The 15,531-nt window shown below is 59.6% G+C and overlaps 5 protein-coding genes across 5 annotated transcripts; all 5 read left to right on the forward strand.

Moving 5' to 3' along the window:
- Positions 1 to 1,016: 1,016 nt before the first annotated feature.
- EHS24_005748 (uncharacterized protein) lies at positions 1,017 to 4,451 on the forward strand (the record flags this gene model as incomplete). The annotated part of the gene is made up of 2 exons (XM_028621232.1): positions 1,017 to 1,506; positions 1,567 to 4,451. 2 exons carry the CDS (start codon positions 1,017 to 1,019, stop codon positions 4,449 to 4,451), a joined length of 3,375 nt encoding a protein of 1,124 aa, XP_028477684.1.
- A 673-nt stretch (positions 4,452 to 5,124) lies between these two features.
- EHS24_005749 (uncharacterized protein) lies at positions 5,125 to 6,950 on the forward strand (the record flags this gene model as incomplete). Its single annotated transcript, XM_028621233.1, has 5 exons — positions 5,125 to 5,468; positions 5,521 to 5,571; positions 5,619 to 6,098; positions 6,151 to 6,555; positions 6,608 to 6,950. The coding sequence occupies 5 exons, from the start codon at positions 5,125 to 5,127 to the stop codon at positions 6,948 to 6,950; spliced, it is 1,623 nt and encodes a 540-aa protein (XP_028477685.1).
- A 451-nt stretch (positions 6,951 to 7,401) lies between these two features.
- Positions 7,402 to 9,119, forward strand: EHS24_005750 (uncharacterized protein; the record flags this gene model as incomplete). The annotated part of the gene is made up of 4 exons (XM_028621234.1): positions 7,402 to 7,646; positions 7,696 to 7,746; positions 7,793 to 8,269; positions 8,321 to 9,119. The coding sequence occupies 4 exons, from the start codon at positions 7,402 to 7,404 to the stop codon at positions 9,117 to 9,119; spliced, it is 1,572 nt and encodes a 523-aa protein (XP_028477686.1).
- A 374-nt stretch (positions 9,120 to 9,493) lies between these two features.
- On the forward strand, positions 9,494 to 10,354 carry EHS24_005751 (uncharacterized protein; the record flags this gene model as incomplete). Its single annotated transcript, XM_028621235.1, has 5 exons — positions 9,494 to 9,524; positions 9,572 to 9,746; positions 9,799 to 9,923; positions 9,976 to 10,142; positions 10,199 to 10,354. 5 exons carry the CDS (start codon positions 9,494 to 9,496, stop codon positions 10,352 to 10,354), a joined length of 654 nt encoding a protein of 217 aa, XP_028477687.1.
- Positions 10,355 to 11,319: 965 nt separating this feature from the next.
- Positions 11,320 to 12,406, forward strand: EHS24_005752 (uncharacterized protein; the record flags this gene model as incomplete). Its single annotated transcript, XM_028621236.1, has 2 exons — positions 11,320 to 11,698; positions 11,748 to 12,406. 2 exons carry the CDS (start codon positions 11,320 to 11,322, stop codon positions 12,404 to 12,406), a joined length of 1,038 nt encoding a protein of 345 aa, XP_028477688.1.
- Between the last annotated feature and the right edge of the window lie 3,125 nt (positions 12,407 to 15,531).

Below are 15,531 nucleotides of genomic sequence, written 5' to 3' on the forward strand. Positions count from 1 at the left end.
CTTGCGCCGTTGCCTAGAACACCAGAGCTGTAGTTGGTGTATGGTTACCTTCTCACGTGTGAATGCTGCACGTATGGCCTATTCTTATTGACGTTTTCCAGGATCAGCCATTTGCCCTTCCCCTGGCTTACCACAACAACACATTCAGCATTCCACGGCCTGGCACGCAAGATTGGTCCCCAAGAGTGGTTTCCCCACGGGTCCGGTCCGGGAGCTTGCCAGCATACTGCTGCAATAGCATTAGCTGCCCTCTCGCCCAATCCCTCGCACTGTTCAACGAGACACTACAGTCGTCGCCGCAGGACTCTGTGGCGGAGACATATCCGCAAGCAATACACGTCCACATGGCCACCTCAGGGTCGACAAGGTGTAACGCCGGGGTCGCCAGGATTAGAACCGAGGGTCAGTCATGCCAGCCATTGAGGCGGCAAAAGGTGTCTCAACGTGAGTGAGGTGGCAACGGTCCTGACGGTCCTGTGGCAGTTGCTCGTGAAGGGCCTCGTTCACCTCCACCAACCGATGTTTTGATCGAACGGTGTGGTGTTAATGTATCAGATCGGGGGGGCCAGACGGTCTTTCTCAGCGGAGTGGTGGGGGCGGTGTCACAGCTGTTAGTGCGAGGGCCTCTGGTGCACTGATCATCTTGAGGGACGCAACAAAGGGCAAAGGAAAGGGCTGGCCGAAGGTTTAGCAAGGTATTGTCAAGCACAAAGGACGAGTATTACAAATATGTTAATTAGACCTTTCATTTTTACCCTAACACCTTTTGTAATGCTTGTTTCAGGCAAGTCGGCTGGCCCCGCAGTCGTGACGTCGGTGACAAAGTGTTGCAGTGACCGACCCACAGCGTGCAACGCCGCGCACGCCGCCGCCGCCGCCCTCGATGGGTTCAAGAAGTCTATTTCGCTGCGTTCTCTTTCTCGCCATCACCCACCTCGACACGGGCTGTCCACACGCATAGAGGACAGACCCATTCCCCTCTGTAACCCCATCCACCACACAACGTCCTGGCCACCATGCCGACAGCTCTCGAGCTGATTCACATCATCACGCCGAGCGTGCTCGCGCTGCCGGTGCTGGCACTCCTGCCATCGCCAGCGCCATCGCCGCCTGCCCTGCCTGGTGTCCGCGCCGTCACTGTCAAGACGGTCACCCCTCGCCGAGGCTTCATCCTCCTCACCCTCGTCCTCCTCGCTGCGACTTGCGCCATTGAGGCTGTTATCCTGATCATTGAAATCCTCACGGCCAAGTTGCGCTCGTCGCCCGATGACGACCTTCACTTCCTCGACTTTTACTCGTCCTCCTCGCACGGTCTCTCGGCGTGGTTTGTGGCTGCCAGCGCGGTTCACTCTTTCGGCGGACTGTGCATCTATTCAGGTGCTGCCATCCTATCGGAATGGCGGACGCGTTGGGGTGACAAGAACCTCGTCCTCCTCGCCGTCCTGGCGTTTGGTCTCGAGGTCCCCAACCTCGTCCTCTCGGTGGTCCGTGAAGTCCATGCCGCGGGTAAGTTCACATCAGATCATCCGTGCAAGTGTCTGGGCTCACGCAGCATACCTTTTGCAGACAAGTACCAGCGTGTCTTTGCTATCCTTAACATTGTGCCCTCGTGCCTCCGCCTTATCATCCTCCCCGTTCTCGTCGTCCTCGTCCTCAACCCCATCGTCCGCTTCCAGGCTCCCGATGAGCGTACTGGTCTCCTTGCCGAGACTGATGCGAACGCCGACGAAGCTGATGTCGAGACTGGAAGCGCTGCTGCTCACCTTGTCGTCGCACCCACGCCGCAGTACGGAACTTTTAACGGAGGCTCTACCCGTGACCCTTCCATTGCGACTCGCGCCAGCACCGACACTCCCCAGCCACCTGCCGACGCCACTGCCGGAACAGCCACACCCAACCCGGCCAAAAAGATTACCATCCCCAAGAAGCTGGGTGAGAAGAAGGAAGAGTACCAGGGCATTTCGTGGAAGGCCTTCTGGGCTCGTCTGAGGAAGCTCTGGCCTCACCTCTGGCCATCGACCAGCTGGAAGCTGCAGCTCTGCTGTGTCCTCTGCGTGGGCCTCATCTTTGTGGGTCGTGGCGTCAACGCCCTCGTGCCTATGACTATCGGTGCGATCGTCCGCAACCTCACCTCCAACGAGCACGGTGGCAGCGGCCCGTCGCCTTGGCCGCCTCTCCTCCTTTACATCCTCCTCCGCTCGATGCAGAGCGGTGGTGTGCTGGCCTTCCTCCAGAACGTCATTTGGGTCCCCGTTCAGCAGTATGCCGACCGTGAGATGCAGCTCCTCACGTTCAACCACCTCCTCGACCTGTCGCTCGCGTTCCACACCAAGCGCAACACTGGTGAGGTCCTGCGTATCATTGACCGTGGATCGGCCATCAACAACCTGTTCCAGACCCTCCTCTTCACTGCCGCCCCCACTGTTCTCGACATTCTGCTCTACTCGGCCATCTTCTTTGGCTTTTACGGCGCCTTCCTCTCCGGCTTTATGATGTGCGTCATGGCCGCCTACGTCACCTTCTCCATCGTCTTTACCGGCTATCGCACCAAGCTCCGTCGTGAGATGGTCGAGCGTGACATCAAGACCCGCGGTATTGCCAGCGATGTCCTCACCAACTGGGAGAGTGTCAAGTACTTTACCGCCGAGTCTCGCGAGTCGAGGCGTTTCAAGGACTCGATCCTCGCGTACCAGACCACCGAGGCCAAGGTCACCGTCAGCTTCAACCTCCTCAACCTTGGCCAGAGCTTCATCATGACTGTCGGCCTGCTTGCTGGCTGCCTCATCGTGTCGCTCCAGATCCTCAACGGCCCATGGGACAAGGACGGCCAGCCCGACGCAGCTAGCTTTGTCACCTTCCTCATGTACATCCAGCAGCTGTACGGCCCCCTTGATCGCTTCGGCACCCTCTACAGGCAGCTCAACGTCAACTCCACCGACGCCGAGAAACTCTTCAACCTCCTCGCCCAGCCTACCGAGATCAAGGACACTCCTGATGCCAAGGACCTCATTGTCACCGATGGCGTCATCGAGTTTGACAATGTCACCTTTTCGTACAACGAGAACGTCCAGGCGCTCAAGGGTGTCTCATTCCGCATTGGCAAGGGCGAGAGCATGGCCCTCGTCGGCGAGTCGGGCTCGGGCAAGTCGACCATCCTCCGTCTCCTCTACCGCTTCTACGACATTGACTCGGGCACTATCTACATTGATGGTCAAGACATTTCCAAGGTCACCCAGTCGAGTCTCCGTCACGCTATCGGCATTGTGCCCCAGGACAGCGTCCTCTGGAACGACACCATCGGAGCCAACATTTCGTACGGCAAGGAAGGTGCTACCGACGAGGAGATCATCGCTGCTGCCAAGGCGGCCAAGCTCCACGACCGCATCATGACGTTCCCTGAGCAGTACGCGACCATTGTCGGCGAGCGTGGTGTCCGTCTCTCTGGAGGCGAGAAGCAGCGTGTGTCACTTGCGCGCATGTTCTTGAAGAACCCCTCGGTCCTGGTTTTGGACGAGGCTACCAGCGCTCTGGACACGGAAACTGAAAAGGAAATCCAAAAGTCCCTGGCTCAGCTGTCATATGGCCGCACCTCGCTGTCCATCGCCCACCGCCTGTCCACTGTTGTCAACAGCACCCAGCTTGTTGTCATGAAGGACGGTCGCGTTCTCGAGCACGGCTCCTACCAGCAGCTTATCGAGTTGGACGGCCAGTTTGCCAAGATGTGGAAGAAGCAGATCTTCACCGAGGCGGAACTGGCCTCGGGTACCTCTGCCTACGCCCTCACTGCTCCTCCCGGATACGCGTTTGGTGCGTCTACTCCCATCCCCGGTTCATCGACTCCCGAGAAGACTGCTGGCGACGACGAGGCTGTGGTCATCCACCGTGCTTCGCCTCCCAGCACCGTGGACGAGCACGAGGACGAGCCGGTCACCGACGAGTTTGGCAGTACTGCCGACATGGCTGCCAAGAACAAGGGCAAGGAGATCGAGGCCGCCGGTACGGGTGAGCCCGAGGCTGCTGTCGCCCAGGAGCCTCCCCTCAACCTCGTCAGCGCCGAGCGCACCTCGGTGCGCTTTGACGACTCTGCTCCTTCCTCGCGCCCCGACTCGCCGGTCAAGAAGCCTTCTGGTGTCTCGTTCCCCGCGGGCGCCGACACTCCCCGCAGCAGCACCGACTCTCCCGGCCCCTCGGCAGCCCGTGTGGCCTCGTACGCCAGCGAGCGTTCGCTTGCCACGAGCGAGCACAGCCTGCCCAGCGACAGCCCCGAGGCTCCTCCCGAGAAGCGCCGCAAGCGCCTGTCCTCCATCAAGGGCTTTGTCCGTCGCATGAGCTCGGACCAGAGTAACCAGCAGCCCCTCCTCTCCCGCTCCAACAGCGGAGGCGGCGGTAGCGGTTCGGAGGGAGGCAAGAAGCGCAACGTCCTCACGAAGCGCCGCTCCGTTCACGAGTAACCCCTCGGCACCACGCCACGATATTTCCACCAACTTTTACGTGCAAGAGCCGCAAGCGGCGGCGGTGTAGCGGGGCAGCGACAAGAACGCGCACGTTTCCCACCACCGAGGCAGCCAAGACTGGGTGACCGTCGTCATGGGCACAACACTTCCATGGCATCCATATGCCAACAGCCCTTCAAGTTCCCCGTATCTTTACACCAGAGGCACCGTTCTGTACTCTGCCTTGTTCCAGTGCCCCCGAGATCCTTTCTTCCATCCTCCGAGATCCTTATTTCCATAGCACAAGACATAGACGATGGAACATGGTCCTCGAGTGTGCAAGGCTTGCCTACTGCGGATCATTTGTGGGGGGTTAAAAATGCCCGCTCCGATTCGCCAAGCACGGTGTGCCAAGGGCGGATGAGCTTAATCAGGTGATGCTTGATGTGGAGGATAAACGCAAATGACAGCACGTTCCTTGAAAGTCTCACCGCAAAGGTCACATTGCTGTACAGCGTTCTTCCGCATTCCGATCGTCCTGCCCATTCAAGCCGCTAATCGGGTCCGGCAACTTTGCTGTCAGGCCGATATCTTGGCAAACCGTGTTGGGAAAGGCGATGCAACTGTTATCATACATAACTGTGCAACGTTGTGAGTGGGTCGCAGGTTCTTTCCCGTCATGCCCATTACCATGCGCCACTACTCATTGCTCGTCACGCTCCTATGTCTCGGAACGGCTGCTGCCAGCCCCGTCGAGCTGCCGCCACCGCGGCTGGGATCTGGAGCCGGCCACGCGGCCCACCATCGCAAGTCTGGACCGGGTGGTGGCACCGAACTGCAGTCGAGGTCTGGACCCGTCCACATCGCGCTCCAGCGGCAGCAGGTGGAACGTAGCCCCGCGGACCGAAAGCGTGGATGGAACCAGAGGCGCGCTCTGTATGGGCAGGGAGACATGCACGCCCGTCAAGAGTTCCCAACAGTGGTCTCCAACCCGCCAGCGGCGGAGACGATCACAACAGGACTGACCAATATTCCGTGTGTAGAGCAGTTGGCGGCACTGAGAGGGGTGCTGACGAATGAACCACAGCGTCGAAAACCTCATGTACGATGTGATGTACACGGCCAACTTGAGCCTTGGGTATGTTCACTCGACAACTCCTCTCTTTTGCTGACGCAGACCAACAGTACACCGCCGCAAGAATTTACTGTCTCGCTCGACACTGGGTCTGGCCCGTTGTGGGTGATGGTGGCCGGGTGTGGTGGGGATTCATCATGCGCACCCTCCGTTCCCAAGTACTACCCCAACCGGTCGTCCACCTTCGAACCGTTGGAATCGCTCATCGTCTTGCATTATGGAAAGGGCGATGCCAGCGGCCATCTCATGCAAGATGCCGCTTCCATCGGCGGGTGGGGCGTACCGTCGCAACAGTTTATCGGGATAAATTACCTCCTCGATATGCCAGCCAAGGCACTAGCAGGCGTGTCTGGCCTCGTCGGACTGAGCCCAACCAGCTATCGCAACCAGACCAACTTTTTGGTGGAAGTGGCGCGAAGTTGGCTAGACCAGCAGTTTGGGTTCTACGCTGGACGGACGGCATACCTCCCGAACGCTACAGACGAGGACCAATATGCAAGTCGTGAGCTGAACAGTCAGATCACTTTTGGGTGAGTGCCCTACAGCCGCCACGACCAACCCGTGCGTGTTAACCAGTCGCAGCGGCGTCGACTCGACAAAGTTCCAAGGCGAGCTCAACTACATCCCCACTGCTGTCTCGTACGACTGGCTCATCCCTTTTGAGGGGTACACTATGGGCAACACCCAGAAGCTGTTCTCTGGCGCCATGGCTGCCATCGACACTGGGACAACAAGAATATATGGTCCCAAGGCCGCTGTGGCGGCGTTCTACGCCAACATCCCGTCCTCTACAGCACTGCCAGGCTACAACGGATACTACTATATGAAGTGCAGCGACGTACCCACTACACTATCGTTCCGGTTTGGCGGCCAAGATTATCCCATGTACGGGCCCGACATCTTTTACGAGTATGACCTTGTCGACGGGATCCGGTATTGCCTCGGCAGCGTCATTGGCGACGGCTCGACCGAGAACATTTTCAATGAGTGGGTGCACTGTCACAGAAACGAGTGTCACAGCTCACGCGTAACCCTACAGTACTGTTAGCTGGCTCATGGGAGACGCCATGCTCAAGAACGTGTACACTGCTTTCCGCCTCAGTCCCCTCTCTGTCGGGTTTGCGCCGCTCGTGGCGGAAGCCGATATCAGGACCACAGTCTCTGGCGCTGGCCCCACCTACGCTGCTGCCACTACAGCACGTGCCGCCACTGCCATCGGCCCCACTCTTAACGCGGGAATCGCCACCGTCAAGGCGTCGACGGCAACGACGAAAGCGGGCACCTCAACCCAAAGTCTTGCAAGTGCAGGCGACCATAGGTGGTCGTCGGGCACTTTTGTCTTTCCAGTGTTCATGGCCGTTATCGTAGTACTCCTCGCATAGCTCTAGATCCTGCTTAATAATCCTCGACCTTGCAGTACAGCCATGCAAGAAGCCTGTGTGTGATGGGCCGGCAAATCGTCTTTTCTGGATCTCTGGCCCAAATCTGTGCCTCTGGCATGCCCACACCGCAAAATGAATTGCACCGCCCACCCGCGGCCACCGCCAGCACACCCACACGATTCCGCGGAATGTCATGTCATATGGCGCGGGCCGGTTGAGATCTGGCAGTGACTGGCGCTGGGCAAGACATGAAATGTGTGATCCGAGTTCCTGTGAACCGAGGCCCAGCTTCCAGGCTCGAGGCGATGCTGCGATAGTGGAGCCAGCGACGCCCCCTATTCCCATCATCGCCCCCCCGCATCACCCCGCTACATAAGCATATGATCCGCAGTGCGTTCGGGGTTCTAGACGTCCCCCAGCCAGCCCCTCTCCATTCGGTTCACCCTGCACGATGCGGCTCTCACTCTCGGCGGCAGCAACTTTGGGAGTCTTGGCTACGGCTAGCGCGGTTCCAAGCCCACGATCCAACGATGGGGGAGCTGTCACGATCTCTCTCCAGCGGTCCAAGGTGTCGCATGCGCAGACGGTCGCCCGAAAGCGCGCACTGAACGGCTATGAACCTAGAGCAGACGAGGATGCGGCATGGTCGTCTGAACGGAGCTGGAAGCGACAGACCAGTGGGCATACCAATATACCGTGCGTGGGTGCGTCCAAAAGAAGGGAGACACGCTGACATTGCTTGCAGTGTAGATGACATGCTGTTTGACTGGCTATACTCGTGCAACGTCAGTTTCGGGTACGTTCATCACATCATCTCGCCTGGGGGGCTCACACTATGGCAGCACGCCACCTCAGACCTTCACCGTCGCGCTTGACACGGGCTCGCCAACACTCTGGATCGCGGCCGATGGATGCCGGGGAGACGGCTCGTGCAGTGGCATTCCGTTGTTTGACCCGGCCAAGTCGGCGACATTCACCAACCTCGACACGCCGTTGTACTTGCCGTACGGCACGGGTGCGGCAAATGGCACACTGGCCAAAGACGTAGTGTCAATGGGCGGGTGGACTCTCCCCAACCAGGAGATCATGGTCGTCGACTATCTCGTGGACATGTCGGCGAATGCGGCTGCAGGCGTCTCGGGTCTCATGGGCTTGGGACCGGCGAGTTATTTCAACGACACAAACTTCCTCGTCAACGTGTCCCGGGGGTGGACCCAGAAGGAGATGGGCTTCTACGCAGGACGAGCACCTATTGTTCCAGGCGCCACGCAGGCTGATCAGATGGCGAGCGTTGTGCCCAATAGCGAAATCACCTTTGGGTAAGTGGCCGATAACACACTACTGGGTGTGGGTGCTGACACTCTTCCCAGTGGCGTCGACACGACAAAGTTCCAAGGGAAGATCGACTATATCCCTACCAACTCGTCTTACGTATGGGCGATCCCCTTCGAGTCCGTTACAGTGGGAGCGAAGACGTTCGTACTGGAGGAAGTGGCAGTCATCGACACTGGCACGGCAATGATCTACGGGCCCAGCACGGACGTGGCAGCGCTGTACGCTTCCATCCCAAACTCCCAACCGCTCCCCGACACCCCGGGGTTCTATTACATGCCGTGCGCAGATATCCCGCACATTTCGTTTGGTTTCAACGGCATAACCTACCCACTGTACCTCGGCGACCTGTTTACGGCCTACCAGTCGAATGACGGCACCATCTTCTGCGTGGGCAACATTATTGGGGACAACACGACCAACACGGTGTTCAACGGCTCACCCATCTGGATCCTCGGCGACGCGTTCCTCAAGAACGTGTACACTTCCTTCCGCCTAGACCCGCTGTCTGTGGGGTTTGCGGAATTGACTCCAGAGGCAGACATTATGACAACAGCGGCGCCGGCGGGGGCCACCAAATTTATGGGTCCATCCACGACGACCGGTGCCGCCAGTCTAGCCAGTGTCGCTCCTGTTCCACCCGTCCCCACGAACACTGTTACCGTAGGAGGGGGTGGCGGTGGCGGGCCCAAAGTGGGATCAACCACCGCGGCTGCCACAACGGGGACCGCGCAGGCTGTGACCGGCAAGACGGCCAGCTGGGGCTGCCGCCGGACATCATTTGATTTGCTTGGCGTGACGATTGGGTTGGCGGGGCTTGTTGTGCTTGTGGCATAGGGTTTGGGACAGGTTAAAATTATAAAAAAGAACAGAATATACATCGGTGGGAGACCTTGTTTGTGGGTCGCTGGGATAATGCACAACTTGGGAGTGTTTAAACTCGTTTAGACGGCTCGCTGGCCCGCTGGATCGCTGGATCGCTGGCCCCGCAACGGATTAGACATCGCCACTGACATTAGGGGGACAAGCATAATTGGTTACGTAACACCGGATGTAACCGGTTGCCATGTGTGTACCGACGGGGATATTACGGGTGAGTCAGCTTTGGTGTCAGCATTGTTGTTGTTGAAAGCAAGGTCGAGTTTGGCCAGAACATTGTCTTGCGCATAAAACGAGACGCCTGTCTCATCGTTTCCCCATACTATTTCACCATGGCCTACCCCAGCATCATCTCGCAGCCTGGTAAGTGGCCTGTATCCCACTGATGTCACTGACTTTCCCAGGCTCAGCCGCACGCAACATTGAGCCTGTCCTTGGCGCACTCACTCCGCTTATCGACATCACACCCACTCCGCAGCACATTCTCGAGCTTGCGAGCTATCCATACGAGCACATCCGACACTACGCCGTTCGCTGGCCTGACGTAGAGTTTTCTGGAACAGCAAGGGACAAGGACGAGATTGCGTGAGTGAATGAGAGACCAGGAGGAGAGAAGGTGGCTGACGCGGTGCGCTAGGGGTATCGAGACGAACGACCTGCCCTCCAATGTCGCAGCTCCGCAGCAGCTGGACGTGGCCGTTCAACAGGACTGGGACGCACTCAAGGGCAATGTCAAGGCACCGGTAGACGGCGTCATTATGCGTGGGTGTAACAGCCAGACAACCATCCAGTCACAGTACTGACGTGCGTGCAGTCAACCTCGTCCACTGCACGCCGGAAGGTGTCCCCGAGCACGTCTTTCGCAACCTCTCGCCCAAGACTGACGAGGGCCGTAGACTGCTCAGAAAGGGCGGGTGGGTGGCCGCATATGGCGCATACTTGAACGACGACGGGTCGTACAGGTCGGAAGGGGACGAAAAGGTGAGTGACCACAGCTGCTATGACGTTGATTTGAGTGGCTGACGATAATTGTCCAGTTTGACCACAGCTATATCAAGGCCATGGACCCGAGCCTTGGGCTGCGAACGCCAGTGTCGATTAGCCAGATGGCGGAGAAGTGGGGGTTCCGCGAAGAGGTGCGAGAGGATATGCCAAAGGGCAACTTGTGGATTGTCTGGCGTGCAGTAGAGTAGAGGTTGACAGGAAGTGGATGCATGCGGAAAAGGCCCGCCAAAGGAAAAGGAGGCGTTCGCCTGATGATCACACCCGGTGGCCAGGCGCCAGCCAGGGCGCTTTTGATTCCGCTCAATCTCATACGGCAGTGCCCCTCGCACGTTGTTGAACCCACGGCGGGGGTCATCATCATCCCTTCCACCCACTGCATACTCGTCCATCAGTCTCCCTCTATATCGCACATTCCAACACCTCTTTCTCTCTCTCGCGCTCAACTCCTTAATATCTCCATCGTGGCGTGAATACCCCAGCCCAGACCCCGGCTACCGATCTGCACCACGCCTTGTGTGTGCGCCCCCCGTCCCGCTTCTGTCAACTCCACCCGACAACACAATCGCCGGTCCGCTTGCGAGCTGCTACTTGTGAACGGCAAACGCTCTTGCGCATACAAAGCCTTTGCACCTCTGAGCGCCATTGCCGCGTCCCACTCCTTTGCCAACCTCCGCAACTCTGCCCCGTTCCTACCGCTTCGATGGTAACCTCTGACGCGGTGCCGGGGCCGAGCCGTGCAGACACAAACGTGCACACAGCTGCTACCAACGGCGACGCTGATGCCGCCGGACCCAGCCGCCGGCGCTCACGTTCGCGCGCCGAAGCAGGTGACGCCACTCCAGGCTCGAACACGCCACGCAGACCCCACTCGCCAGACACGACGCTGTCACGGCACGCGTCACCAGCGCGCGAGGCAACACCGCACCTCGACCTGGCGACGTACCCGACTCCGACGCTGCTGCGCTTGCTAGCCAGTTTGTTGCAGCAGATTGCATCGGCCAACGACCAGCTGCGCGCGGAGCATGACGACGACCCACCAAGCGGTGGTGGTGGTGGTAGTGGTGGGGGAGGTGACCACATGGAGGTAGTGTCGGACACGGCACCGCATGCAGAGGACGCAAGTGCGACGGGCTCGACACAGTCTCGGTCGTCAATGGCGCACCCTTCCCCGACCACTGCATTGTTCCATGACGACCCGCCCTTGTTCCCCGACCTCGCAGCTGGTGACCGACTGTTCACGGCGTCCAAGGTCTCGCTCTCGCATCCGTCATCCATCTTATCGTTCCACGCACGCCACGTTCCCTCCATCTCCATTGAAGCATACCTGCTGCGCATCCTCAAGTACTGCCCCACCACCAACGAAGTCTTCCTCGGCCTTCTCGTCTATTTTGACCGCATGAGCAAGCTAGGCACCCCGGCAGGTGTCGGCGGTACAAGTGCCGCTGTGGGACCCCGCGGGTTCGCCATTGACTCTTACAACGTGCACCGCCTTATCATTGCTGGCGTCACAGTGGCAAGCAAGTTCTTTTCCGGTGAGTGTGAAGGCAGGGAGAGAGGGAGAGTGCTGACGCCATGTCGCAGACGTCTTCTATACCAATTCGCGTTACGCCAAGGTTGGCGGACTCCCACCACACGAGTTGAACCAGCTTGAACTGCAGTTCCTGCTCCTCAACAACTTTACGCTCATGATCCCACCCGAGGAAATGCAAAAGTACGGCGACCGCCTGCTGGCATACTGGCAAGGCCGGGAACACGAGTCTGGGATCGAGCCCGAGACCAAGTCGCGGCGCGAGCGCGAGCGCGGGGCCGCAGCAGCGCCGCCTGCTGCCGATGCCGATCTCAAGCAAAAGTCCACGCCGATGCAGGTCGACCCCGCCGCCCCCACCCCGGCGTCAGGCTCGTCAGGCCCCGCCGCAACGGGATCCGACGAGCAGCCGCCAGCCGCATCGGCCACTGCGCCCCCGACCCCGTCGCCCGCTCCCCCCGTCCACCTCGCGCGCTCGGCATCGCTCCCGCGCCGCCCACCGGCAGGTCAGGCCGGCACGCCGATGGCCGAACACACCGACCGCACGCCCGCGGCCACCACGCCCGTCGCGCCCCGAGGACGTGAGCGGGACACGGGCGGTAGCGGTAACGGTAACGGCCTCACCTCGTCGGTCGCCAGCGCCGCAACCTCGCTCGCTACAGGGTTTGGCGGCTGGAGCCGTGGAGACGACGGGGCAGTGGGGGTGCGGCAGTGAGACCGCCGGAGAGCAGCGAGCGTCGAGCGACCGGCGGCTTGGGCGTGGTGAGCAGCACGGCGGTGGCGACTGTGGCCACGTGGAACAACGCGACACACGCCGCAGTGCGCCTGGGCTCTCCATGTGATCGGCGCTATCGATTCCTGCAGCTGGATGTAGACGGCAGTAGACCCCGTCCCCTCCGTCTTTCTTTTTGCTTTCCTTTTACATGGCCGGGCCTTGGGGAGGAGCCTGGGCTGGGCTAGGCTGGGCGACTGGCATCGACGCGCGGCATTTTGGGCTTGCGCGCGTATGTAGGCGTGTGGCCGTCTGGCCGTGAGGCCGTGAGAGGCGGTCGCTGGGCGTATTTGTGGCAGACACAGACAGACAGACAGACAGAGAGAGTAAAGAGCAGCTACGTGTGGGGTTTGGGTATAGAGCATCCTCATGCATGTGTTTATGATTTAGTGATCGAGCCGCTTGCCCGTGCCCGTGCTGTGCTGCGCGCACTCGTGCACTCGTGCACCCGTCGAGGCGGCCTGAACGCGTCAAAAAAAAAAGCGCGCATCGGTAGCTCGGTAGGCGAACTGCTCTTGTCGGACATAATCCCCCATGCCGCCAGCCACAGACGTTGGCTGGAGGCCGGAAGGATGGCGACGGCGGCGGCGGCGGCGAGAAGAGGCTGATTGACGAGGGGGTGGCTGTAACGTGGCTTTGCACGGCACAAGCGCACAAGCTCGCCTGCTCCTAGTAGCTGGCCGGCTCTCGCCTGCGTACGTTTCGTGGCGGCGGCGAGCTGTGCGGCGACCTCGAACTGCAGTTAGTACGTTATGCGATGGGTGAGGGGCAGTCTCAATGGAGAGAATGGGAATGGCAATGGGAGGGGAGCAGGGGAGCAGGGATATATGTATGGACCGGGATCGCCACTGGAAGTAGCTTTTGCCACCTGCTGTGCAGCAGGTGCTGTTGTCTGGATATCTCGATCTCTCCGGCGTAATTCCCCGCTCGTTGTGCCATGGCCGTGTTTTTGAGTTTAGTGTAATTGGCGCAGTGGAATGGGACTACAGTAGCTAGCTAGCAGCGCAGCAGGACTGGAATCACAGTTCGGACCTAAGGGCTGTCAATGGGAGCCAGCCATAAAATAAAGCCCAAGCCGGGTTGGCCACCACTGATCCACAGAGACGGCAGAATGGACCTGCTGCTTGACTCTGGCGCCAGCGCTCACCTCCCTCACACAGTGTTAGATGCACATATGCACAGATTGACCAACGCGAACCGGGACATGCAAGTGCGGCCGATAAGCGTGGTCGCGCGCGCGTCGCTCTTATCAGAGCTTGGAGCCGCGGCCAGCGCTAGAAGAAGAAACCACTCTATTGTGGAAGGTATGCCGCAGCTGGACGCGCGAGAATATGGTGGCGATTCCTGGGATTCTTGGCGCAGAAGCAGAGGCGCCGCAGTCGACGACGGGTCAGTGCGGTCAGTGCGGTCAGTGCTGAGATGGATGCATATTAACACTGCGGCGAAGCGGCCAGCGGTAAGTACCACGGCACGGCGAACGGCCCAGAGGCCAGAGGATCAGAGGATCAGAGGCCAGAGGCCAGAGGAGAAGGAAGGACGCCAGGCAAAGGTAAACGTGCGTGGGGGGGTACCTGTCGCCCAATTGTCCTTTGCTTGGCACCGAGGTTGGCGACCTCGCCACCTCTACTTCTCGCTGGAACACATCAATCTCTTAGCTTGCGCGTCGTGCGTCGTGCGTCCCGACGTTGAGTGCTCGCAGACGCCTCTGTCGGCGATGAGCGAACGACTGCGGACTGGGATGGGTGTCTCACCGCGGCCGTCTCGATGTCCTGGGCGATTGTTGTCGGCGATGCGCGAACGCGGCTTTTGGCTTTTTCAGATTGGGTGTGTGCAGGAAAAGGTACAATGGGAACTGCAGGTGTCATAAGCTGTGGGACATGTCTCGCGCAGGGTCTCGCTGCGCGTCTTCTGAACCCAGACAGCACAAACGTCGGTGCTGCGGGCGGGCGTCGCCGCCGCAGTTGTGAGAGATGGTTTGTCTGGAATTCTGGAATGGCGAAGAGGCGAGAAGACGAGCAGCTGCGAGAGTGGGACGAGTCTGTTGGATAGGACTGGTGGAGGCTCAGAGAGATCTAGAGAGAGCAAGCCGGCGGCCACACCCATCAGCCCCCCAGGAGTGGCGCCAAGGGCCCCGAGCGATAGGGGGGAACAGGGGTAAAATGGATGCGCAAAGGGGGAACAAGGACGGCGTACGGCGAGTAGAGAGCTGCTGCAAGCGAATTAGTAGCACGGCTGTACATCGCCAGTGTGTGTGTGCCTCTCTCCCACCATTGCACCTTTGCCAAGACATTCACGAGGGACCATGCACGTTCCAGAGGGCCAGAGAGGCCAGAGAGGCCAGAGATCGGTCCTAACCCCTAAGCACGCCCGCCCAGTCCGCTGTAGCACGACACGACACAATACAAGAGCCGGATGGTGCAACCTTGAAGCGCCCAGCGTTCGGTGCTACCGAGTAAGACGAGTGTGTGGGTGATTATAGGCCGTCCAACCACATCCAACAAGAGCAACAAGAGCAACAAGAGCAACAAAGGAGGGAGGGGGTTCTTTTTTTGGGATGACTGCTAAACCGCGCCTTGTCCCCCTGGCGAGGATCTGGAGACGAGGCTATCTGGGCGATTTTTTCATATTAGCGCAAGACAAGCGCCAGAAAAGCTTGTCTGCAGAGGAGAGACATGGCCTATCGCCCGGCCCCTGTGCCCCCGCGTCTCCTGGCACGCAAACCCTGTGGCCTGTGGCCTGTGGGTGCAGCCCCCAGGAATGGAATGGTTTGCCGGTATATTTGTGCCCCCCCTTGCGTGGTGTCTCTGTAGAGGAGAGGGGGAGAGCCCGTCCCTACCTAATGCACACGCTCCCCCCCCCCAAAGCTCGTGCTTTTGGCCATCACAATCGCCCATTTCTCTCTTCTCAAAAGCTCGACACCAGGCCACACGTCCTCACCCACGACACCACCGGCAGACCCACGCCACCGACTTTTCCAGGGCCCCCCACCCACCCAGCGGCCAGCGGCTACTTCCTGTGTGTGCGCAGCCACCGCCAAGGCCAGCGCAAGTCGTGATTCCTGTATCTCT

Source organism: Apiotrichum porosum, assembly GCF_003942205.1.
Source record: "Apiotrichum porosum strain DSM 27194 chromosome Unknown scaffold_3, whole genome shotgun sequence".
Classification (NCBI taxonomy): Eukaryota; Fungi; Basidiomycota; class Tremellomycetes; order Trichosporonales; family Trichosporonaceae; genus Apiotrichum; species Apiotrichum porosum.